This window comes from Fundulus heteroclitus, unplaced genomic scaffold, assembly GCF_011125445.2.
Source record: "Fundulus heteroclitus isolate FHET01 unplaced genomic scaffold, MU-UCD_Fhet_4.1 scaffold_56, whole genome shotgun sequence".
NCBI classification, from domain to species: Eukaryota; Metazoa; Chordata; class Actinopteri; order Cyprinodontiformes; family Fundulidae; genus Fundulus; species Fundulus heteroclitus.
Window position 1 is genome coordinate 611,018 of NW_023396989.1, and position 25,514 is coordinate 636,531.

The 25,514-nt window shown below is 48.7% G+C and overlaps 1 protein-coding gene and 1 long non-coding RNA gene across 8 annotated transcripts; one reads left to right on the forward strand and one right to left on the reverse strand.

The window, feature by feature from the left end:
- The first annotated feature begins 3,427 nt into the window (after positions 1 to 3,427).
- Positions 3,428 to 25,435, forward strand: mfn1a (mitofusin 1a). 7 transcript variants are annotated; one of them, XM_036132942.1, is made up of 18 exons: positions 3,433 to 3,778; positions 4,583 to 4,702; positions 4,903 to 5,038; positions 10,460 to 10,622; positions 10,697 to 10,821; positions 14,033 to 14,141; positions 15,254 to 15,361; positions 15,431 to 15,593; positions 15,821 to 15,888; positions 16,000 to 16,121; positions 16,921 to 17,047; positions 17,592 to 17,696; positions 19,849 to 19,951; positions 20,026 to 20,246; positions 20,314 to 20,443; positions 23,723 to 23,919; positions 24,000 to 24,134; positions 24,565 to 25,352. In XM_036132942.1, the coding sequence occupies exons 2-18, from the start codon at positions 4,588 to 4,590 to the stop codon at positions 24,808 to 24,810; spliced, it is 2,373 nt and encodes a 790-aa protein (XP_035988835.1). In that variant the 5' UTR covers positions 3,433 to 3,778; positions 4,583 to 4,587; the 3' UTR covers positions 24,811 to 25,352. The 7 variants fall into 7 exon arrangements, with proteins under 7 accessions (XP_035988838.1, XP_035988835.1, XP_035988841.1 ...); XM_036132944.1 differs by having other exon boundaries at positions 3,472 to 3,778; positions 15,431 to 15,584; positions 24,565 to 25,351; XM_036132943.1 differs by lacking the exon at positions 3,433 to 3,778 and adding an exon at positions 3,785 to 4,273 and having other exon boundaries at positions 24,565 to 25,354.
- On the reverse strand, positions 18,140 to 19,722 carry LOC110367706. The gene is made up of 4 exons (XR_004929770.1): positions 19,405 to 19,722; positions 18,931 to 19,032; positions 18,545 to 18,850; positions 18,140 to 18,464 (listed from the first exon to the last, which is right to left on the reverse strand). It is a non-coding gene; the product is annotated as an uncharacterized LOC110367706 (long non-coding RNA).
- Positions 25,436 to 25,514: the final 79 nt, after the last annotated feature.

Below are 25,514 nucleotides of genomic sequence, written 5' to 3' on the forward strand. Positions count from 1 at the left end.
CTCCTCCTCCTCCTCCATCTCTCCGTGGACCTGAAGCCGTTCTCTCCTGAATGTCTCCCCAGCCTCTGTTTCTCAGGCGTTCCTCCTCTCAGAACCTCAGAACCCAGACGTCAGCAGATCTTTCTGCTGCAGAACCAGCTGGTGCTGGAAGTAAGACCCGGTTCCTCTGCAGGTTCTCCCTCACTGCCACTAAAGCCCCGAGCTCTTCTCCTTCAGTCCGCATGGAGGTGAGATCCTCCTGGTTTCAGGGCAGAAGATCTCCGCTTCAGAGGTCAGACAGAGCTCATGGTTCTCCCTCTGCAGAGCAGAACATCAGGAACCCGCCCAGGGAACCGCTCCTTCAGACAGTTCTGCATCCAGAACCATCATCCAGCACCAGCTGGTAGAACCTCAGGGAGCAGGGAGGTTCTGGAGAACCTTGCTCCAGCTCACAGCCTTCACTGAGCAGAACCTGATGTTCTCCTCAGAGGAGGTCCAGCTTCTCTGGGCTCAGGGGCTTCTGGGATGGACCATCATGGACCAGATGGACCATCTGGGACCAGATGGACCCTCATAGACCAGATGGACCATCAGGGACCAGATGGACCCTCGGGACCAGATGGACCCTCAGGGACCAGATGGACCATCATGGACCGAATGGACCATCATGGACCAGATGGACCATCATGGACCAGATGGACCATCAGGGACCAGATGAACCCTCAGGGAGCAGATGGACCATCATGGACCAGATGGACCATCAGGGACCAGATGGACCATCATGGACCAGATGGACCCTCAGGGACCAGATGGACCATCAGGGACCAGATGGACCATCAGGGACCAGATGGACCTGTTCTCCAGATGTTTGAGGAGCCTTTCCCTGCAGAGGGTGGATCATCTCCTCTGATGGAGGAAAGTCCAGCAGAAGTTCTGGAGCAACATCTGCTGCCGTCAGGACCACATCTCCTCCAGGGACCTCCAGCATCCTCCACCAAGACGATGGAAAAGCGGGTTCCTAATGTCCGGCTGAGGAGGAGGAACTGCTGGACCAGGCTGGACGATATGGAGAAGAACCTATCGATAAAATAGAAATCATATTGATCGATATCGAACATTTTATGATGTTGCTTAGCAACCTGTTTTTAAACACCGACTTCAAACTTAAAGCTTTACTCAACCAAGTTTTAATCAAAACTGTAAGTTTAAAAAAAAAACTCTGACCTCTGTGAAGGGGGCGGAGCTTGGTTCCTGGGTCTGCGCTGTGATTGGCTGGGAGGATGTAATGATGTAATATTAACCTATATGATAGAATGCATAAAGAAGGAAAACTTTATTCTACTGAACTTTTTATTGACCCTTTTTCTATCATCGATGTTTATCCTTATTAAATTATCGTCTGGCCCTAAGCTGTACCATCTGGAGACGTGTGCGCAGGAATGGGAGCAGATGCCTCCTGGAGCTCTCCAGGGTCCTGGAGGCTGTGGAGAGAACATTGTCTGGAAGGTCTGGGATGGAGGGATGAAGCTGAGGGCTTCCTGAAGTTCTGCAGAAGGTCTGCTCTCTGACGTCAGCCCTATCAGCTGGAGTCAGATTCAGAGGAAACGCCGGCGGCTGTTTCATCAGACGCTGCAGACCTCGCCCCCCCTATCTGATGGCAGCAGGGCGTGGAACCAGACTGGTCCGTTCTGGAGAAGGTTCAGCATCAGCTGCTTCTCGGCAGGCCTCCAACAGAACCCACAGAACCTGGAGAAGACTCCAGAACCGGGCCGACTGACAGAACCTCTGAGTGAAGGTCCTGATGGCTGAAGATGTTAGAAGATTGTTCAGCAGCTAAAACCCGTTCAGCTCTGATGATGATGATGATGATGATGATGATGATGATGATGATGATGATGGCTTTCAGAGCAGCTTCCTCGTTTCTTCTTCCTGATTGGCTCAGAGCGGCCGTCGCCACAGCAACATCTGAACTTCCTGTTTTCTCCTGGTTGTGTGTGTGTGTGTGTGTGATGAAAATAAAAGTCAATTAATTAAATCTAAACATTGTGGTCTTCATTGTTTCATAAAACCGGATCACATGTGAACCTTTTAAGTTCTGCTATAGTCACAGATTAGGAACAGACGTTTTGGGGGAATATTAAAGAGAAAGTTACTAATATGAGAAAAAAGGTCCTGGGACAATAAAGTGAAAAAAAAGACAAAAGTGGTAATATTATGAGAAAAACATCATATTATGAGAATTAAGGGGGAACATTTCCAGAATAGTCACAGTTTGCAGAACTATTTCAGTCCTGGAGTAATAGGGCCAGATTATTTTAATTATTTTTATTCTTTACAAGAATAAATTCAGGAGAATGAAGCCAAAGGGATACGAAAATAAACTTATAATATTACAAAAATAAAAATATTACGAATATAAAGTATATTCTGAGATTAAAGTCCCTCTGATATTGTTTAAGTGACTGAGTAACTGCAGATTTGCCTCATTCAACATGGCGGACGCTCTGACGCATCATAGCAGGCAGACCCCGCCCAACCAGGCGTCTACGTTTATGATGTCTATGGATCATCACCTTCAAACCTCCAGAAAGAGTAAAAGCAGGAAGCTGTGGCAGCGCCCCCTGCTGGCCAGACAGACACACTACAGCTTCAGCTGACAGACACGCTTCAGCTTCAGCTTCAGCTTCAGCTGAAGCTGCAGCAGGAGCAGCTCTGACCAAATGTTCTCCAGGAGCTGCAGGCCATGTTCTGCTTGTCTGGCAGGGAGACCAGAACCAGGACCAGGACCTGGACCTGGACCTGGACCTGGACCTGGAGCAGGACCTGGAGCAGGACCAGGACCAGAACCAGGACCAGAACCAGAACCAGGACCTGCACCTGGACCTGGACCTGCACCTGGACCTGGACCTGGTCCACTGCTCTCACCGGGTCAGGGTGTCAGAACTTCCTCCAGCCTAGAGGAGAGAAGCAGCTTAGCTTGGCAGCTATGTGAACATGTTAAAGGTTCTGTGTGCGGTAACAGGAACACGCTACAGACACGCAGGCAGGCTGGGGCAATGAAGCAAGGCAGCAGAGGACGCAGGAGGGAATATGACCGCTGATATGTTCATGGTGGACGTGAGGTCCACACAGATGACAGCAGAGAACGGAGGACATTCACCACCACAGTAGAAACTGCCTCACAGTCAGCTGTTCATCACAGTGAAGCATTGTGGGAAAAACTGGTCCTGGGTCTGCTGGTTCTGGTGCACAGAGCTCTGTAGCGCCTCCCAGAGGGGGGAAGTGGCTCTGCAGTGAAGGTTCTGGCCCGTTTTCCTGACTTGGGAAATGTGCCGGTCCAGTAAGGAGGACAGGTTGGAACCGATGGTCTTCTCTGGAGTCCTGGCCCGGTTCTGTCTGGCCCGGTTCTGTCTGGCCCGGTTCTGTCTGGTGTCTGATCCAAAGCAGACGGTGCTGGACAGTGAGAGACAGTGAGGCAGGAGTCCATCCTCTGCTGGACCTTCATGACGGTGATGGTTCTGGGCTCCACCTTCAGGTCCTGGGTAGTGGAGCCAGAACCCTGAAGGTCTCCACAGCAGACGCTGAGCTGTGGAGACCAGGAGGTGACAGGAGGAGGCTGCTGGAGGCTGCAGGTCTAAATCCTGCTAAGAGGATCAGACTCAGAGGCACTAAGCCGTTCACCTGCTGAGGGTCAGAGCCGTCTGCCGGACCGAGGCAGGATGGGACCCGGCGGTGCCTCCACCGAGGCGAGCCCTTAAAACACCACTGACGTTTGAACCTGCAAGACGCACAGATCACGGTAAGAACGCGCTGCTTTAGTCACGGAGAGCCAGTGGGATGTAGATGGTTCTGTCTCCAGAACCCACCTGCTGACCTGCAGGGATGGACGTTGGGAACCGTTTCTGTAGCTAAACCTGACGTAGCTGTTTCTCTGATGGCACGGAGATGTTCTGCAGCCGGTCGTCTCCAGAACCCACCGGGTTCTTCACATCATTTAAAGACAGGGCCGGCCGGCTGGCGTTGGGTAAAGACGGAGCAGAACTGAACACCAGCTGAGTGTGAGCCGTAGATCAGCTCATCGCTTCATCACTTAGCCGTTCATCATTCAAGCATCAATTTAGGTAAAAACAAGATTCTTTAGAACGGTTCCATGAAGAAAATCAGATGAGACATTAAAACACCAACTGAGGTCAGTTATGGTCAGGTCTGACCTGAGAGCTTCCCTGGTCTCTTAACATCTGCTGCCGGATCAGAACCTCTGGGCTGGACCTTGGTTCTGTGGAACAGTCTGAAGGTGAGTTTGTGTACCTGCAGCTGAGGGATTTGACTTTCACCACCAAAGTGACGACTGGGATGTGATTTATTGTTGTGTTGGTGTGTGTGTGTGGGGTGGGGGGTTGGGGTGGGGGTGGGGGGGTTGAGGTTGGGGTTAAGTGAGAACCTTTTTCTGGTCCTCACCTTTCTGTGGGCTGGGGGTTGAGGACCAAGGTGTCATTTAGGTTTAGGGTTTGTGGGGGTGATGTTAGACAGGTAAAGGTCGGGGTTAGGAAGGCCTGAACATGTGTGTGTGTGTGTGTGTGTGTGTGTGTGTGTGTGTATGCAGGCACCATGGAGGCTGAGGACCCGTCTCCTCTGCACCGCTTCGTTGTAGCGAAGCGCTCCATCGGATCCATCTTCGACCAACTGCTGGAGTTTGTGAAGAACGGTTCTGCCTTTGTGGACGGTCAGAAACACACAGCGTTGGGTTCTGTGGGGTTCTGGTCTGTGCTAGTTGTTCATTTAGCTGCTCCCAGTCGAAGCTGCTGATGAGTAAATCCTGTCCGGTGGCGGTTCTGACAGAGGTTCCACTCAGAATACTGAGAACGGTGACGTTCTCTCCACAGTGTTGGACCGTGTCTGTTTGTGTGTTTGCTGTGATGTCAGAGGCTGTGCACAGTGAGGATCTGGGTCCGGTGGCTGTGGAGGAGCAGAGTCTGGAGATGCAGAGCTGTGGAACCAAACTGTCCGCCATCAGAGACGTTCTGCAACGCAGACACATGAAGGTGGCCTTCTTCGGAAGGTGAGAACATCAACGGCTGAGCATGTTCTCTGCCTGCAGTTTGACTGAACTGGTTCCTTTGACAGTCGTTTTTGTAGAACCAGATCTGAGTCCATTTTCAGCTACAGGCCCAGAGCCAAAAGTTTAATTTCCTCATTAGATCAACCTTCTGATAACATCTAAGCCGGATTGAGCCAGACCTTAGAGGGCTTATGGTTCTGGTTCTGTTGAACCTTAGATCTAATACTAGTACACGGCAGTCAAACTTTTTTAAAGTAGCAGGCCGCACACTATCAAGTAGGAGGGTGCACTTATGCCGGTGCCCGAGCCCCGGAGGGGAGAATTTTGAAAAATAGAGTCTCCCTGATGTATTTTGGAAGCTTTCAAGACAGGTGATTATTTAAACAATAGTCAGAGTTCATGTTTCAAATTCAATAAAAGGCAAAAAATGTGAATGATCAATTCTTCAAAAACATTTCTTTTTTATCATTATTCTTAAAACATTATTTTTTCACATGATGTTATCATCATGTTTTAACAAGGTAAGGTAATCTCCATTTGCATAAAAGTTGTTTAATTTGAATTACTAGCACCACATAAAACAGATCAGATTAGGTGTGGTCTATTCATCTTATTATTATTATTCACAGTTCTGTTCTAAAAACGATCGTAACATTTCTTCACGAACAAAGTTGAATTTGTATGATAAAAATACAGGGTTGGAATTTGAAATTGAATTTACATGTTGAATTTATTTCAGTCAAATCGCTCTTTTCGAAATCTCTTATCTCAGTTTAATTTCACTTGCATTCATCACACACACGATATCGTATCATCGGCGAGGATTCTAGAGATGAACACAAAATGCATCCCCTGAAAAACTTTAATTTGCTGCTGTAATATGATATTTTATTATATGTAATATTATAGGTTTTTCAGAATAAAAAGCTAACAGATGTGCATAATCTAAAAATATCAGAAATACAATTATAGAGCATTCAGTATTGTAAGAAAGCCCACACTGTTTCTGGATAAATACATTACTGTATGAGTTAAGTTCTATTCCGTTTTATGCCTCTTTCCTTGTAAGTTTGAAATGTCCCATGCTCCTGAATGTACCATAGCTTTCTGACGCTCATGAATGCATCACACTGCTCTATGAACGTGGTGCTGTGTACGTTTTATCTCCCGCTTAAAAAGCTTTGCAGTTTCAAAACTCACGTCGGCTCTCACGGTTTTATTGCACTTTTCGGCATAACAGTGGTCTGAGGTTTGATGGGAAAAGTAGCATCTCGGTTGGAACAAGGAACCCAATCACTCGTTAATGTTGCTCTCAGTGGAGACAGATGCTAAGGTGATTTTTGGGATGTATAATCGGGGAAAAGTAGGCGGCGGCAGGAGCTGCTATAGACGGCGATTTGCCGCCGTTGACCGGCTACTTTTGACTGCCCTGCTAGTGATTTCAACATCTTACTAAACATGATTCATGATTTGGTTTGGATTTAAGGTATAGAGGTTCCATCTTCATTTGTATGTCTTTCAGTTCATTTACAAACTGAATGTTTAATTTGCAAACTGCACATTTAGTTCAGATCTAAATATTTAGCTAGCTTGCTTCTAACTAAATATTTAGCTAACTAGATACTATTTAGCTCAGATCTAAATATTTAGCTAGCTTGCTGCTAACTAAATATTTAGCTAACTAGATACTATTTAGCTCAGATCTAAATATTTAGCTAGCTTGCTGCTAACTAAATATTTAGCTAACTAGATACTATTTAGCTCAGATCTAAATATTTAGCTAACTTGCTGCTAACTAAATATTTAGCTAACTAGATACTATTTAGCTCAGATCTAAATATTTAGCTAGCTAGCTTGCTGCTAACTAAATATTTTGCTTGGATCTAAATGCTTAGCTAACATGCTAATTCCCCGGCCGACAAGCAGAAGTGGGCTACCAAACGCTGAAATGTGGGACAACTTTGGGAACAGGCCCGTCCAAACCGAGGACTATCCCTGGAAATCAGGGACGTCTCTCTACTGTAGAACCATGAATAAACATCTTTATTGCCATTAAAATGGTGCATCCTGTTTTCAGCTAGAATACTGAACATGTCTAGAGGAAAAGGATCGATGATAAAATAAACTACAAAAATTTGCATTTCCTGCAAAAATGCACTGTGAATGCAGTAAGCTGAATGATTGAGCAAAAGATGCAGAAGTTCTTTGAATAAGAGAAAAAATAGCTGAAAAGCATTGAAGAAGTTGAAAAAGTTGAAGAATTTGAAAAAGTAGAAGAATTTGAACATGAAAGAACAATAGCTGAATGATTAGAAGAAGAAAAAAAAAACTGAGGGAATGGCACCAAACATTTCCTAACTCATTCTAAACACTGAATCGTTTAACAAAGCAGAAGTAGAATTTCAAACTTGAATATACTGTAGCCACATGTGGGCCTGCATTTCTAGGGAGTGTAAGGGGTTTCGCCCCCCATTGAAAAGCATTGGATGTTTGACACCTCATAGCTTGGAGATGCTTTATGCGACGTAGGCCAAATTTCTTGTGGAGCTTTCTCTCTAAAGGAAGTACAGACTCTGTGAAGCAGAAGTTTGTACGAGCTTCATAGGACTACTTCCAGTTAGCAACATGCTAACCGTTAGCAGCTAACATGGTTGTGTTCAGTATCACCGTGTGATGGTACTCTGTTAGTTTGGTCCAAATCCTGTACTGGGAAGTGCCTCAAAAAGGGGTGCCAATACTTAATGTCACCAAACGTGACCAAAGTTCATGGGTCACATTGGCCTCCTTTAGCAACTCAGCCTCACCAAATCTGGGCCCAGAACTCAACATTTGACCCAAATAGTGTGTAGAGCCATTTCCCACAGGTGGGTGGTGCTGTATTGGCCAATTGGGTCGTGTCTGGGCATCATGACAGGTCCTGTTGGAGTCAGAGGCCCAATAGGAAAACATGTGAAATCCAAAAGTGACAGAAAATTCACACGCGCCTGATAAACACTTGAAAAATATAAAATGTTAAGAGGAAGTTACTGTGTGAATTTCAGATTCCTACATTAACCACAGCCACTTCAGTGGGTGTTGAAAGTTGCCATTCTATCTCAATGGAGCCTCTCCCTGACCTGTAGTTACCTCTGGCCAGCAGAGTTCCGTCGTCATGGAAACTCACTGACACACCTGCAGTGGGCCAGTCTACAGAAGTGCAGAAACTTTGCTCAGACTCTGCCTCATTGAAATAGAATGGAATACTTTGCCTCAAACAACGGTCCATATCTCCTGATCCGTAAATGGTAGAGACGTAATTTTTTCTGCGTTTGTTTCGTAACAGATAGGAGAAGAAGACACACTATCGGTTTCTGCTGGAAATATTTTAATTTAGGCACAAAAAATCCTGGAAAAAAGGTCATTTTGAGGAAAATGTGAAAATCCCTGAAACATAGTCCCGAACAAATCGCTCTAGCTGAAACAGTATAAGAGATATCAAAATAATTCTTTCACCGTGAGTATCCGCAGGGTATTGAGGACTATGGTGCTCATTTTTATGTTTGTACAAAAATCGGTGTAGGCATGGCGACGATGTAAAAAAGTGGATCATTTGGGGGGAAGGAGGTCAAAAGCGTTTTCAGGATTTTGCACAATCGCTACTTCCGAACAAATTGTTCCTGTGGCCAAACCGTAACAGTTATCCACAAAATTCCTTTTTTGTGAGTGCCAGAAGGGTCTGGACTTGAATGCGTGAAAGTCTGATGCCTGTATATGAAACGGTTTAGGAATAGCAACGATTTGAAAACATGTGTTGTTTGGAATTTTCAGGTGTCGTTTTTCACAATCGCTCCATTGGAAATGAATGAGGAGGGTTTAGACTTGTTGGCGGTCTGAGGTGATTTGTGAAAAAACTATAAATGCTATACCAACAAGGGTTACATTTCCTAAATCCGGACAAAAATTCCTATGTTTTGATGTATAATTTATGTAGATAGGTTAAAAATTGAGCGAGTGAGAAGAAGTTGTTCAGAGAAGAAGAATTTGTTGAATTTCTAGAGTGCGCACTCTATAACTGCCTCCTTGACGACCATAGCAACGCATGTTATTTGCTGAATTTCTTGAAAAGCCAAAATTATTTTAAGGAGGTACTATATGAAAATGGTAAAAGATATGAAAAAGCTGAAATATACCATAATAGCTGAAAGATATCACTACATTTTAAAAGTTGAATGGCGTTACTAGCTGAAAGTAGGCTGAAGCAGTGAGCTGTCAAAAAGCAGCTGAAATGAGTGGAATTTTAGTGAATTACATTCATTTCCTATGGGAGAAAAAAAGCTGAAAATTTGCAGAAAAAGCTGAATATTTTAAAAAGTTGAAAAGTTAAAAGTACAAAAAGATATAGCCATCGATTCCAGAAGAAGCTGAATAGTTTAAAAGTTGAATGGTTGAAATTGGAGAAAAACTGTAGGAGGAGAAGCGAATGAAACTTTAAACAGTAAAAATGCAAAAGAGGATCTCATTATTACTGTGAATGCCTACTGCATTCACAGTAATAATGAGCGATGACTGAAGTGATTCAGTCTCACCAGCAGCTTATATTGAAGATGGCAAGACCCAGCTTTTTTTTGGTAGTCTACTCCCGCTAATTGGACTTGCATATTAGCTAGATATTTAGTTAGGAGCAAGCTAAATATTTTGTTTATAAATGTACACGTACATTTATATTTATTAAATGGTAACGTGATTTAAGCTCTATTTTATTCTTTGTGTTTTCTCTGTTTAATAGAACGGTAAATGTGTTTCATGTTGACCTGCTCCGAGCCATGGAATTTGCCCTCAGGGCCAAATAATGTTTTATGCTATTCTGTTCAATAAGAAGGCCAGACATTCATTTTAAAGTCTTCCCTGAGATAATTTCACCATTTTATTTAATTTAGATTCTAACTCATAGTTGTGTTCTGCATCAAAACCTGGTTTGAAGGCACCACGGTGCCCTTGAAAGGGTTGATCTCATAGAACCTGCAGAAATCCTTCAGCGCTGACTAGGGAGCTGAATCCGCCTCTAAAGCCGTTAAACGCAGAGACGTGAGGCGCCGAGCTGCAGCGTGCCCACCGGCTCTGATTCCACCTCCTTCTGTGTGTTGAGCTGCTGATAGCACTGCTGACAGACGAGGAGTCCAGATAAACCTATCTGACTAGAACTGCCGCTGCAGCTTCAGTCACATCAGAGCTTCACGCTCAGACCAGCAACCGTCCAGAGAAACAGCCGGGCGGCGTTTCTCTGGAAGCTGATGATGCAACAACGGTGACATGATGCAACATCAGAGCGCTGATCCGGTTCACATTCAGGCTTCTAAACTCAGGTTGTCCAAAGAGACAACGCTCTAGTAACATCTTTAAAGTGAGGAAGTGAGGCAGGAGTAACGTTCCTCTCGCCATCAGGACGAGTAACGGGAAAAGCACCGTCATCAACGCCATGCTCAGGGACCGAGTTCTGCCCAGCGGCATCGGACACACCACCAACTGTTTCCTGAGTGTGGAGGGAACCGACGGAGACGAGGCCTACCTGACCACCGAGGCGTCCGCCGAGAGGCGCAGCATCTCTGTAGGCCGGCAGCAGCGTCACACAGCCGACCGGGGCCCACTGCTGACCGCTGACCCTTCTCCCTCCATCCACAGACGGTGAACCAGCTGGCTCACGCTCTGCACATGGACCCGGCGCTGGACTCTGGCAGTCTGGTCCGAGTGTTCTGGCCCAAGAGTCGCTGCGCTCTTCTGAGAGATGACCTGGTACTGATGGACAGGTAAAACGTGCTACAGCAGTTCCATGTGGGTCCACCTCAGTCCTTCCAATTCAATACAATTAAATCTTATTTCTATAGCACCAATTCACATCACGTCATCTCAAGGCTCTTTCCAAAGTCAGATTCCATCAGATCCTCCAGGTTGGTCAGAAAGTTTCCTCTCTAAGGAAACCCAGCAGGTTGCATCAAGTCTCTCCAAGCAGCATTCACTCCTCCTGAAAGAGCGTAGAGCTACAGTGGACAGTCGTCTGCATTGTTGATGGCTTTGCAGCAATCCCTCATACTGAGCATGCATGAAGCGACAGTGGAGAGGAAAACTCCCCTTTAACAGGGAGGAGAACCTCCAGCAGAACCAGAACCAGGCTCAGTGTGAACGCTCATCTGCCTCGGCCCACTGGGGCTTAGAGAAGACAGAGCAGAGACACAGAAAGCACAGAAGCTCACATTGACCCAGGAGTACTTTCTATGGTAGATGGTAATAGAGGATGATCTGCCTCCCCTGATGATGTCACAGCTAACAGAACGCCAGACCAGGTGTACCTTCTACGAAGAGAAAAATGACAGAGAACAAAAATTTAAAAGTCGAAATAACAACAAGCAATGCAGATTGGAGAGCAGTAGGAGAACTCAGCAGAGTGAGAGAAATAGACCCTGATGTCCTCCAGCAGCCTAAGCCTATAGCAGCATAACTATAGAGGTAGCTCAGGGTAACATGAGCCACTCTGACTAGAAGCTTTGTCACAAAGGAAAGTTTTAAGATTAGTCTTAAAAGTAGACGGGGTGTCTGCCTCACGGACCAAAACTGGGAGTTGGTTCCACAGGAGAGGAGCCTGATAGCTAAAGGATCTGCCCCCCATTCTACTTTTAGAGACTCTAGGAACCACCAGCAGACCTGCAGTCTGAGAGCGAAGTGCTCTGTTAGGAACATACGGGGTAATCAGAGCTCTGATATATGATGGAGCTTGATATATATGATGGAGCTTGATTATTAAGGGCTTTATACGTTAGAAGAAGAATTTTAAATTCGTCCGTCCGTCCGTCCGTCTTCTTCCGCTTATCCGGGGTCGGGTGGCGGGGGTAGCAGCTTCAGTAGGGAGGCCCAGACGTCCCTCTCCCCGGCCACTTGGGCCAGCTCCTCAGGAGGAATCCCAAGGCGTTCCCAGCAGAGAGACATAGTCCCTCCAGCGTGTCCTGGGTCTTCCCCTGGGCCTCCTCCCGGTGGGACGTGCCCGGAACACCTCACCAGGGAGGCGTCCAGGAGGCATTCTAACCAGATGCCCGAGCCACCTCAACTGGCTCCTCTGGACGTGGAGGAGCAGCGGCTCTACTCTGAGTCCTCCCCGGATGACTGAGCTCCTCACCCTATCTCTAAGGGAGAGCCCAGACACACTACGGAGAAAACTCATTTCAGCCGCTTGTATCCGGGATCTCGTTCTTTCGGTCACGACCCAAAGCTCGTGACCATAGATGAGGGTAGGAACGTAGATCGACCGGTAAATCGAGAGCTTCGCCTTTTGGCTCAGCTCTCTCTTCACCACAATGGATCGGTACAGCGCCCGCTTCACAGCAGACGCTGCACCAATCCGCCTGTCGATCTCCCGCTCCATCTTCCCCTCATTCCTGAACAAGACCCCAAGATACTTGAACACCTCCACTAGGGGCAGGACATCCTCCCCAACCCGGAGAAGGCACTCTACCCTTTTCCGGCTCAAGACCATGGTCTCGGATTTGGAGGCACTGATTTTCATCCCGGCCGCTTCGCACTCGGCTGAGAACCGCTCCAGTGAGAGCTGTAAATCACACCCTGATGAAGCCAATAGGACCACGTCATCCGCGAATAGCAGAGACGCAATCCTAAGGCCACCAAAACGGATCCCCTCAACACCTTGGCTGCGCCTAGAAATTCTGTCCATAAAAGTTATGAACAGAATCGGTGACAAAGGGCAGCCTTGGCGGAGTCCAACTCTCACCGGAAACGAGTCCGACTTACTGCCGGCAATGCGGACCAGACTCTGACACCGGTCGTACAGAGACCTGACAGCCCTTATTAAAGGGCCCGGTACTCCATACTCCCGGAGTACCCCCCACAGGATCCCTCGGGGGACATGGTCGAATGCCTTCTCCAGATCCACAAAGCACATGTAGACTGGTTGGGCAAACTCCCATGCCCCCTCAAGAATCCTGCTGAGGGTATAGAGCTGGTCCAGTGTTCCACGGCCAGAACGAAAACCACACTGCTCTTCCTGAATCCCAGATTCGACTATCCGACGGACCCTCCTTTCCAGAACCCCTGAATAGACCTTACCAGGGAGGCTTAAGAGTGTGATTCCTCTGTAGTTGGAACACACCCTCCGGTCCCCCTTTTTAAATAGGGGGACCACCACCCCAGTCTGCCAATCCAGGGGAACTGCCCCCGATGTCCACGCGATGCTGCAGAGCCGCGTAAACCAACACAGACCCACAACATCCAGAGCCTTAAGGTACTCAGGGCGAATCTCATCCACCCCCGGAGCCTTGCCACCGAGGAGCTTTTTAACAACCTCGGCAACCTCAGCACCAGAGATGGGAGAACCCGACCCAGAGTCCTCAGGCTCTGCTTCCGCAATGGAAGACGTTTTTAATTTTAAATTCTATTCTTGATTTAACAGGAAGCCAATGAAGGGAAGCTAAAATTGGAGAAATATGATCCCTCTGGTTGATTTTCATCAGAACTCTTGCTGCAGCATTTTGGATCAGCTGAAGGCTTTGAACTGCATTTTGTGGACTTCCTGATAGTAAAGAATTACAATAGTCCAGCCTTGAAGTAACAAATGCATGGACTAGTTTTTCAGCATCACTCCTGGACAGAATGTTTCTAATTTTGGCGATATTCCTGAGGTGAAAAAGGGAAACTTTCCACCTGACCCAAAAGTGGCCACTCAGGGCAGATTGCTGGGAACCAGCTGTAAACGGGCCTTTCAGCTGAGAACGTTTCCAACAACAGTTCCTGGAGTTTTTGTAGGAACCTAAAAGGTTCCCTTGCCAGGATCAGAGGACATGTGTCTGCAGAGGAAGAATGGATCAGAACCTGAGGTTCAGCTGCTGTTTGTTCCTCAGAACTCAGTTTATCACTGATGAACATGGTGAAACAATGTGGAACCATCCAGAAGAACTGACCATTTCTTCTTTCTTCCCCTCTGATCCCTGTAACACCTGTAACACCTGAGAACAGTCCAGGGACGGACGTCACCCTGGAGTTGGACAGCTGGATCGATAAGTTCTGTTTGGATGCAGACGTGTTTGTTCTGGTGGGGAACGCCGAGTCGACGCTGATGAACACGGTGAGGAACCAGCTCTTGTTCTTGTCAGCTTCCTTCCTCAGGTTCTGTAGAGGCCCGGTGCAGCAGGTAGGCAGCACCTGCAGAGACACAGGTGTGCTCAGGTATCGTCTTATGGGAGCGGCGGCTCTGATGGAGGATCTGAGCAGCAATAAAACTCGGCCCAGACGGGACTTTAAGCCTTTATGAACCGCCTCCCCTGAAAGCTGGCTGCTGTGATGATGGTGGAGGACCCAGAGGGCTCGGCGGCGCCGCCCCGCAGGAGACGGGCCGGCTCTGGACCTGGACAACAGGTGCACCAACGTTACCTGCAGGGAGCAGAACGTCTGCTCTAACTCTGCGAAGGGTCTTTTTTTTTACCACAGTAGCCTGTTTTTCCAGATTAGGTAGGATTCCTCTCGATGTGCAGAGCGCCATTCAACAGACATTTTTACAACATTTCATGAAAAGGCTCCAAAGCAGAACCCTGAGGATCCTCACCAGACAAACCAGAAAGAACCTGCTTGATACAAACCGCAAAGGATCGATTCCAGAGGAAAGACTGGAGCCACTTTAAAAGAAACGAGGAACATCAGGACTTCATCGGCTCTTCATCTTCCAGATCCAGGTTGTCCTTCGTACTTCTCCAGGACATTCTTCTGCTGATGTCCTCCAGCCTGACTGTCCCCTGCATGATGGACGTTATGTCCGTCCGCTCCTGTAGACACGCCGTCACCTCTGCTGGAGAAACCAGCATGGACTCCTGGCAGCCCAGTTCCTCCAGGCCTGGTTCTGAAGCAGCTTTTATTCTGAAAATCTTAGATAAACGTTCAGGCGACCCACTGATCTCTTTTCTGGAAGAAAACATCTTGAGCGGTCTGGTTTGTATTAAATCATCAGAAACCCTTTGCTGAGCGGCTCCAGTGACCCGTGATGGCTGCAGAACCTGGGGGAGGTTCTGGTTCTGATCCAGGGCGGCGTAGACCGGACCTTCAGACTGAAGCTTCCAGGGTTCCTCTGCAGGGCAGAGATGTGGGGCGCCGTCTGGGCCCGGTTCTTTTGGTGCTGTAGAACATTAATGCAGATAATCTGCTGGGATGCAGGTGTGATTCTAGACGTTTTCATTTTTCCCGCAGGAGAAACTTTTCTTCCACAAAGTCAGCGAACGGATCTCCAAGCCGAACATCTTCATCCTTCACAACCGCTGGGACGCCTCGGTGACGGAGCCCGACTACATCGACCAGGTGCGTGTTTGGGTCAACAGGTGAGTCGACAGTGTCAGAGCAGGTTAACTCGCTCCCCCTGCTGTCCAGGTGAGGAAGCAGCACACGGACCGCTGCGTGAGCTTCCTGTCCGAGGAGCTGCGGGTGGTTGGGCCCGGCGAGGCCGCTGGCAGAATCTTCTTTGTCTCTGCCAAGGAGGTTCTGAGCTGCAGGACCCAGAGAGCACAGGGCATGCCTGAGACAGGTGAGACAGGTGAGACAGGTGAGACAGGTGAGACAGGTGAGGGACAATCCGCCGCAGAGCCGAATCACATCCAGTTTTATTTTTGACTCGTGGGTAAAACTAAAAGGAAGAAACCAAAGAAGTCAGATAAACCCGGTTCTGTTTGCTTTTACTAACGAGGGAAAGGTTTCGGTCCGGTTCTATGGAAGGTTCTCAGGAGGGGAACCCGTTCTGTGCTGAACCTGAACGTCCTGCAGGTGGCGCTCTGGCTGAAGGCTTCCAGGACCGGCTGAGGGAGTTCCAGCAGTTCGAGAGGGCGTTCGAGGTAAGGAGGTTCTGGTTCCGGTCCGGTTACACCGGCGCCTCGGTGCTGCAGGGCTGTGTCAGTGTGACCCGGTGCGGTTCTGACCCGGTTCCACCGGACCTGTGCCTGCAGGAGTTCATCTCGCGGTCGGCGGTGCGCACCAAGTTCGAGCAGCACACGGCGAGGGCCCGGCAGATCACAGAGGCCGTCAGGGCGGTGATGGACGCCATCAACATCGCGTCAGCTGACAGGAAGTGAGCGCCGTCAGCTGACCCGCTGAGCCCGTTGCCATAGGCATATATAAAGAGTAGACCCCGCATCGACCGCTCTCGCTTACAGGCGCTGACGAGATTTAGGGGCGACAACTCAGCTCAGTGTAATGTGTTAACCAGGTGCAGAAGCAATTTTAGTCAACTATACTTGCTGATTACTGAACTAATTTTCACGTTGTTTTTTTCTGAAAACTTTAAAGCTATAGCTATTTTAACAAGTGGTTCAGTGCATTTAAATGTACTTAATGTGGTTAAAAGTAATAGAATATTCTGACAGAATTTATGTATGCTGGCAAAACACACACACACACAAACAATAAATAAATAAATAAATAAATAAAAAATAAAAAATAAATATATATATATATATATATATATATATATATATATATATATATATATATATATATATATATATTCACCAATGTCTATAAGTCTGATGCCCCCATGGACTGGATGCAATTTTGGAGAGACTAAGTCACAAAAACTTGGACATGTAGACTAATCCCATTCTAATATAAACAATATCTTTTAATCTTACTTGTGAAACGTTATCCCTCGAGCCCTGACGTCAATAGTCCGTCGATTTAAACAAAAATACGCCCCACAGTGCTGGGGTATAATTAGTGTGTTCGGCTTGAATCAGCAGGTTAGGGTAGCAGGTCGACCGCCCCAAGATGGCGGACGTAATTCCTGTGCCGCGACAGTCAATGCGAGGTCTACTCTTATATTATGTCTATGCCCTATACCTGAGCCCAGCCTGACCTCTGACCCCTGACAGGATCTGCTGCCTGGAGGAGCGCGAGGAGCAGCGGGACCGGCTGGACTTTGTCCGCGGACAGATGAGCCGTCTGAGCGACAGCGTGAGGGACCGGATCAGAACCCTGACCCATGACGTTGCTGCAAAGGTACCGAAGTCCTCCTGAGGTCCAGAACCCAGCAGAACCAGAACCTGGCAGCTGCTGATCCACATCAGTATAGCCTAAAGGTTCTGGTCCTAAAGGTCCAGAACCCAGCAGAACCAGAACCAGACAGATGCTGATCCACATTAGTGTAGCCCAAAGGTTCTGGTCCTGCAGGTCCAGAACCCAGCAGAACCAGAACCAGACAGCTGCTGATCCGCATCAGCGTAGCCTACAGGTTCTGGTTCTGGTTTGGGTTCCAGGGTGGAACTCTCACCTATGTTCACTTCCAGCTGACTGGGTTTGGGAGGAACCTACTTGTTTTAATAGAACCCACGGAGAACCTATGGAGAACCACGCATGCATGGGGAGAACATGCAGCAGTATGGACCACCGCTGCATGTTCTCTCGGGTTCCAACAGAACCATCCACTGGGCTCCCGTGCAGACCCATTTCTCTGTATATTTAAAGCTGGTTCTGGTTCCACTCGGCCCAGTTGGACCGGTACCGCCGCCCCCTGCGGTGCTGGTTCAGGTGTCTCTGTGCGCAGGTCTCCGCGGCGCTGTTGGACCAGATCTACGCTCTTCCGGTTCTGGTGGAGGAGTTCAGAGCCGACTTCAACCCGACTCCAGAGAACCTGCAGCTCTACAAAGCTGTGAGTTCTGAGCCTTCCACGGTCCAGGAGAGCTCTGGGTTCCTGGACCCGGCTCCAAGGTTCTGCCCCAACCGGACCGGGCCTTGGTCCCCGTTGGTTCTGTAGACCTCACCTTGATGTTAACAAATCAACACGACCGCTAACAGAAATGTTCCCCGTCTGGCCAGCAGGCGGCGCTCTCCACAGAAAGAACCAGAACCTGCAGGTCCGGTACTGGAGCATTTAGAACCAGAACCGACCCAATAGGTCTGGTTCTGTCCAACGATCAGAACAATCATCATACATGCGGCACCACACAGCATTCTGGGGCCTTGCTCAGGGACCAGAGGGGCAGTCAGCGGGAATGGAACCAGGAACCTCACAGGCTCTCCAGGACCCAACCCCCCCCAGAACTAACAGAACCTCTCTGACATGAACAGAACCCCTCCTAAATGAATAGAACCTCTCCTACATTAACAGAACCTCTCTGACATGAACAGAACCTCTCCTACATTAACAGAACCTCTCTGACATGAACAGAACCTCTCCTACATGAACAGAACCTCTCTCCTACATGAACAGAACCTCTCCTACATGAACAGAACCTCTCCTACATAAACAGAACCTCTCCTACATGAACAGAACCTCTCCTACATGAACAGAACCTCTCTGTAGCATGAACAGAACCTCTCCTACATAAACAGAACCTCTCCTACATGAACAGAACCTCTCTGACATGAACAGAACCTCTCCTACATGAACAGAACCTCTCCTACATGAACAGAACCTCTCTGTAGCATGAACAGAACCTCTCCTACATAAACAGAACCTCTCCTACATGAACAGAACCTCTCCTACATAAACAGAACCTCTCCTACATGAACAGAACCTCTCCTACATAAACAGAACCTCTCCTACATGAACAGAACCTCTCTGACAGGAACAGAACCTCTCTGACATGAACAGAACCTCTCTCCTACATAAACAGAACCTCTCCTACATAAACAGAACCTCTCCTACATGAACAGAACCTCTCTGACAGGAACAGAACCTCTCTGACATGAACAGAACCTCTCCTACATGAACAGAACCTCTCTCCTACATGAACAGAACCTCTCCTACATGAACAGAACCTCTCTGACATGAACAGAACCTCTCCTACATGAACAGAACCTCTCCTACATGAACAGAACCTCTCTGTAGCATGAACAGAACCTCTCCTACATAAACAGAACCTCTCCTACATGAACAGAACCTCTCCTACATGAACAGAACCTCTCTCCTACATGAACAGAACCTCTCCTACATGAACAGAACCTCTCTGACATGAACAGAACCTCTCCTACATGAACAGAACCTCTCTGTAGCATGAACAGAACCTCTCCTACATAAACAGAACCTCTCCTACATAAACAGAACCTCTCCTACATAAACAGAACCTCTCCTACATGAACAGAACCTCTCCTACATGAACAGAACCTCTCCTACATGAACAGAACCTCTCTGTAGCATGAACAGAACCTCTCCTACATGAACAGAACCTCTCTGACATGAACAGAACCTCTCCTACATGAACAGAACCTCTCTGTAGCATGAACAGAACCTCTCTGACATGAACAGAACCTCTCTGTAGCATAAACAGAATCTCTCTGACATGAACAGAACCTCTCTGAAATAAACAGAACCTCTCTCCTACATGAACAGAACCTCTCTCCTACATGAACAGAACCTCTCCTACATGAACAGAACCTCTCTCCTACATGAACAGAACCTCTCTCCTACATGAACAGAACTTCTCTCCTACATGAACAGAACCTCTCTCCTACATGAACAGAACCTCTCCTACATGAACAGAACCTCTCTCCTACATGAACAGAACCTCTCTCCTACATGAACAGAACTTCTCTCCTACATGAACAGAACCTCTCCTACATGAACAGAACCTCTCTCCTACATAAACAGAACCTCTCCTACATGAACAGAACCTCTCTCCTACATGAACAGAACCTCTCCTACATGAACAGAACCCCTCTGAAATAAACAGAACCTCTCTGACAGGAACAGAACCTCTCCTACAGGAACAGAACCTCTCTGACATGAACAGAACCTCTCCTACATGAACAGAACCTCTCTCCTACATGAACAGAACCTCTGACCCGGTTTCCCCCTGCAGAAGCTGGTGCAGCACGTGGAGGAGCGGATCGTCGGCTGTCTGGCTCATCGCTGCTCCGTCGGCGTCCTCAGGGACATGCAGGAGGCCCAGAGACACATGACCGGTACCGACCCGACCCGTTTCTGGTTCTCTGATGCTCAGACAGCCGTCGCCCTGACCCCTGCTGTCTGTCCTCAGACAGCGTGCGTCCTCTGGTGTCTCTGTCTGTCCAGCAGCAGCTCTCTGCTCCGTCCTCCTCCTTCCAGATGACCTATGACCTCACCCTGCCGGCTCTCTGCGCAGACTTCAGGGAGAACATCGACTTCCGCTTCTCTCTGGGATGGACCGCCCTGGTCGCCCGCTTCCTGGGAGTCACCAGCGCCAAGCGGGCGTTGGGCGGCGGCGAGCGCGGCCTGCAGGTGAGCTCACCTCAGGAAGGCGGAGCTTCTGATGTGGCGAGCAGCTGAATAGATGTTTAACCTGCAGGAAGGACCCGCCTTCAGGAGCGAGGTGATGGCTTCCATCGCCACGGGCCTGGTCTCCGCCACCTCCAGGGCCTCCATGGCGCTGCTGCTGATCGGAGGCGTGGTGAGTCCCACAACCCGCAGGTACACAGGTACGCAGGTACACAGGTACGCAGGTACACAGGTATACAGGTATACAGGTACGCAGGTATACAGGTATACAGGTACGCAGGTACACAGGTACACAGGTATGCAGGTACACAGGTACGCAGGTACACAGGTATACAGGTATACAGGTACGCAGGTATACAGGTACGCAGGTACACAGGTACGCAGGTACGCAGTTACACAGGTACGCAGGTACACAGGTACACAGGTACGCAGTTACACAGGTATACAGGTACACAGGTATACAGGTACGCAGGTACGCATGTACGCAGGTACACAGGTACGCAGGTACACAGGTATACAGGTACGCAGGTACACAGGTATACAGGTACGCAGGTACGCAGGTACGCAGTTACACAGGTTCGCAGGTACGCAGTTACGCAGGTACGCAGGTACACAGGTACGCAGGTATACAGGTACGCAGGTACACAGGTATACAGGTACGCAGGTACACAGGTATACAGGTACGCAGGTACACAGGTACGCAGGCATACAGGTACGCAGGTACGCAGTTACACAGGTTCGCAGGTACGCAGTTACACAGGTACGCAGGTACACAGGTATACAGGTACGCAGGTACGCGGGTACACAGGTATACAGGTACGCAGGTACGCAGTTACACAGGTATACAGGTACGCAGGTACTCAGGTATACAGGTACGCAGGTACGCAGTTACACAGGTTCGCAGGTACGCAGTTACACAGGTACACAGGTACACAGGTACACAGGTACACAGGTATACAGGTACGCAGGTACGCATGTACGCAGGTACACAGGTACGCAGGTACACAGGTATACAGGTACGCAGGTACACAGGTATACAGGTACGCAGGTACACAGGTATACAGGTACGCAGGTACGCAGTTACACAGGTTCGCAGGTACGCAGTTACGCAGGTACGCAGGTACACAGGTACGCAGGTATACAGGTACGCAGGTACACAGGTATACAGGTACGCAGGTACACAGGTATACAGGTACGCAGGTACACAGGTACGCAGGCATACAGGTACGCAGGTACGCAGTTACACAGGTTCGCAGGTACGCAGTTACACAGGTACGCAGGTACATAGGTATACAGGTACGCAGGTACGCGGGTACACAGGTATACAGGTACGCAGGTACGCAGTTACACAGGTATACAGGTACGCAGGTACTCAGGTATACAGGTACGCAGGTACGCAGTTACACAGGTTCGCAGGTACGCAGTTACACAGGTACGCAGGTACACGGGTATACAGGTACGCAGGTACGCGGGTACACAGGTATACAGGTACGCAGTTACACAGGTATACAGGTACGCAGGTACACAGGTATACAGGTACACAGGTATGCAGGTACACAGGTACGCAGGTACACAGGTACGCAGGTACACAGGTACACAGGTACGCAGGTACGCAGTTACGCAGGTACACAGGTATGCAGGTACACAGGTATACAGGTACACAGGTATACAGGTACGCAGGTACACAGGTAAGCAGGTACGCAGGTACACAGGTACGCAGGTACACAGGTATACAGGTACGCAGGTACAGTTATACTGGTACGCAGGTATGCAGGTACACAGGTACGCAGGTACACAGGTACGCAGGTACACAGGTATACAGGTACGCAGGTACAGTTATACTGGTACGCAGGTACACAGGTATGCAGGTACACAGGTATGCAGGTACGCAGGTACACAGCCAGGTTGGCAGCAGTTGAAGAACCCAACAGGAACATTTAGATGCATCCAGAGAAGATGGATGGTTCTGGTTCTGAGAGGTTAACATTTTACAATTATGCTGTTGATTTTATTCATAAGTGTTTTAAAGCGATGCTCAGTTCTGGGTTTGTTTCAACTCAAGGGTTACCAGGTGTGTGTACAGGTGTCTCAGGTGTATCTTCTTATTTTTATGAAACCTTTATTTGATCAGGTAACAGACACATTGAGACCAGCACCTCCTTCTCAAGTGTGTCCAGGGTAGGGCTGGAAGATATAGAATAAAGGCGTATTGATCAAATATAAATCTTATTGATTGATTAATTATCAACAAAGTGCAGCTCTGGCCATTTTATGCTGTTGCTTAGCAACCTGTTTTTAGATGAAGACACAAACACTGAATTCAAACTCAAACCTTTATTCAACTTTTTACAAAAATGCAAGTTTTTAAATATTACAACACCTGTGCTCTCTGAACTCTCTAAGGGGGGCGGAGCTTCCTGGGTCTGTGTTGTGATTGGTTGGGAGGATTTAATGATGTAATATTAACCTACATGGCTTGAATGCAAAAGGAAGGAAAACTGTTATCAGTGAGAATGCTGAGTCAGCATTCTCATTGATAACAGTTTTCTTTATTATTATTATTCCGTCAGCGTCTAACTACTCCTCCATACTTCAACCGATTTCATCAATTTTGCTATCAAAACGTTCAGCTTGTTTACGACATTACTGCTATATCTCATGGTTATGCTAACGTTTATACTTTTTAAAATATTTAACTTTTTTGCGTTTTTTTGCTCTCATTGAAGTTAATGTAAATTCTTCAAAAACTTTGTGCTTTTTCACAGCTTACTGTTGCTGCCTACTTTCAGCTACAAACTTCATTCACATTTTGAAATGTTCAAACATCCTTCAGCTATCTTCAACTAGTTCAGCTTTTTCAGAACATTCTTCTAATCCTTCAGCTTTTGTCCATTCTCTCTCACTGTTACGCAGGAACACCTTTTTCTATGATCAATATATATTGTTACTGAATTATCGTCCAGCCCTAGTCCAGGTGTGTCTCAGGAGTGTCCAGGTGTGTCTTAGGAGTGTCCAGGTGTGTCTTAGGAGTGTCCAGGTGTGTCTCAGGAGTGTCCAGGTGTGTCTTAGGAGTGTCCAGGTGTGTCTCAGGAGTGTCCAGGTGTGTCTCAGGAGTGTCCAGGTGTGTCTCAGGAGTGTCCAGGTGTGTCTTAGGAGTGTCCAGGTGTGTTTGCTTTGGCAAGTTCTGGGTATTCTGGGTTTCCTAAGCTAGAAAACCTTTTAACCAATTTGTCTGGACGATTTGGTGAGCAGGTGACAGGTGTGTCAGAGGTGTGACACAGGTGTGTAACGTGGATGTAACAGGCGTGTCAGGGGTTTGGGGCTTTTGGTCACGTCTCTTCTTTCTCTCGTATGACACTGATGTCTCAGGGCTGAGGTTCAGCATGTTCTCAGGTGTGTCTCAGGTGTGTCTCAGGTGTGTCTCAGGTGTGTCAGGTGGGTCTGTCCTGGCTGATGTGGATGCGAGTTCTGTTTCGCAGGTGTGGCGTTCAGTGGGCTGGCGTGTCATCGCCCTCTCCGTCTCTCTGTACGGTCTCCTCTACCTGTACGAGAGACTCACCTGGACGGACGCCAGCAAGGAGCGAGCCCTGAAGCAGCAGTTCATGGACCACGCTGCCCACCGCCTCAGAGCCGTCGTCCCCGTCACCAGCTCCGCCTGCAGCCAGCAGGTGTACAAGTAAGCGAGCCCCGCCCCCAGCGACCCAACACCTGGGCGAACACCTGACAACGCTCGTGTTTCTGGCGCTTGTTCTTGAGGGAGCTGACGGCGACCTTCAGCCGCCTGACGCAGAGGGTGGACCTGAGCGAGGCCGAGCTGGAGGGAAGCATCCGGCTGCTGACCTTCAGGATCCAGAACCTGGAGAAGATCCAGAGGAGGTCCAAGGCCTTCAGGTGAGGGCGCCGGCCGGGGGCGCTTGGTTTACGGTGCCTGACTTCCCGGCCGGGCGGGGCTAGTCAGCCTGCAGGAGGTGGGAGAACCTGGTGGAGTCTCCTCTGAGGGTTCTGCTGGAACCAGAACCGGTCCGGTTCTTTTATACAGCAGCTTATCTGTGACCCGACAGGGGGCAGCCACCCAGAACCAGAACATCCTGTCTGCTGCTTTCAGAATAAAAGCTTCTTCAGGATGTTTGGTTCTGTAAGTCAGAACACGTGGTTCTGATCCAGCTGTTCTGTCGCACAGAACGGTTCTGGTCCCCACCAACTGAGTTATCGAGGGAACCACCTCCTGATGCTGAACCCAAACAGCCCAGTTTGTCTGCCAGAACTTTAGCTGTGAGGCTGAAAGCGGGCGGCGCCAGTTAACGGGTCGCTGTGTTCCCAGGAACCGGGCCACGGACCTGGAGGCTCAGCTGGAGGCCTTCTCTGCTCGGTACCTGCAGGCCGACTGAAGCACGAGAGGTTCTGCGTTCTTCAGAGGGGACCCGTTTGGATCCATCTTCCAGAGGCCCGACCAGAACCAGAACCAGAGGTCCGACTCACTGGGACAGAACTGTTTCTGCTGAAAAGTTCTGGTGCTGGTTCTGGGCCCGGTTCTACATCTCAGCTCGTGCTGAGGACTTCCGGCTGAACCGATGGGTTCTGATCATTTTAGGAGAAAGTCAGAATTTATAGAGACGGGATCACAGAGCCCGTTTCTGGACTGATCCCCTGGTCAGGACCAGAACCTTCGGGTAAAGGTTCTGGTCCTGACCCAGGCCCTGCTCCTGTAAACGGTTCTCCAGACCTTCTGTGTTCTCTGGACTTTGGATCCTCTTGGACCAGACAAACCCAGGTATCAGGTCCAGAACCCGACCCAGGACCCAAAACATCTCAGAACGGGTCAGTTTGTTGGTCCGGTCCTCAGTGTGCTGGAGATAGCTTCCCGGACCAGAACTTCTGCAGGTTCCTGTGTAGAACAATAAACATGCTGATTTTAAACCTCATGGCTGGTTCTTTAAGCTCCGACCCGTATGGACCCGTGTTGGCCTGACGGTGTTCTGACCCGGCAGAACCCCGTCCCTACATGGGTCGTGCCCTAGAGCTTCCCCTCCTTAATCTGGTTCTGTTCTGGTTCTGTTTGTGTGTCAGCGATTGGAGAACCGGAACATTGACGACGACACACGTCTGCACTGAGCAGCAAGAAGGTTCTGTAAGGTTCTGGGTTCAAAACCCAGTCTGGGTCCCTCCCTGGGTTCTCCGGGTTCTCCAGCTTCCTGTGAGGTCCAGAAACATGTTGGGTTGACAGCGGGAGCAGAGGTCCGTTTGGACGGAACCGCTCAGTGGAGGAATTAA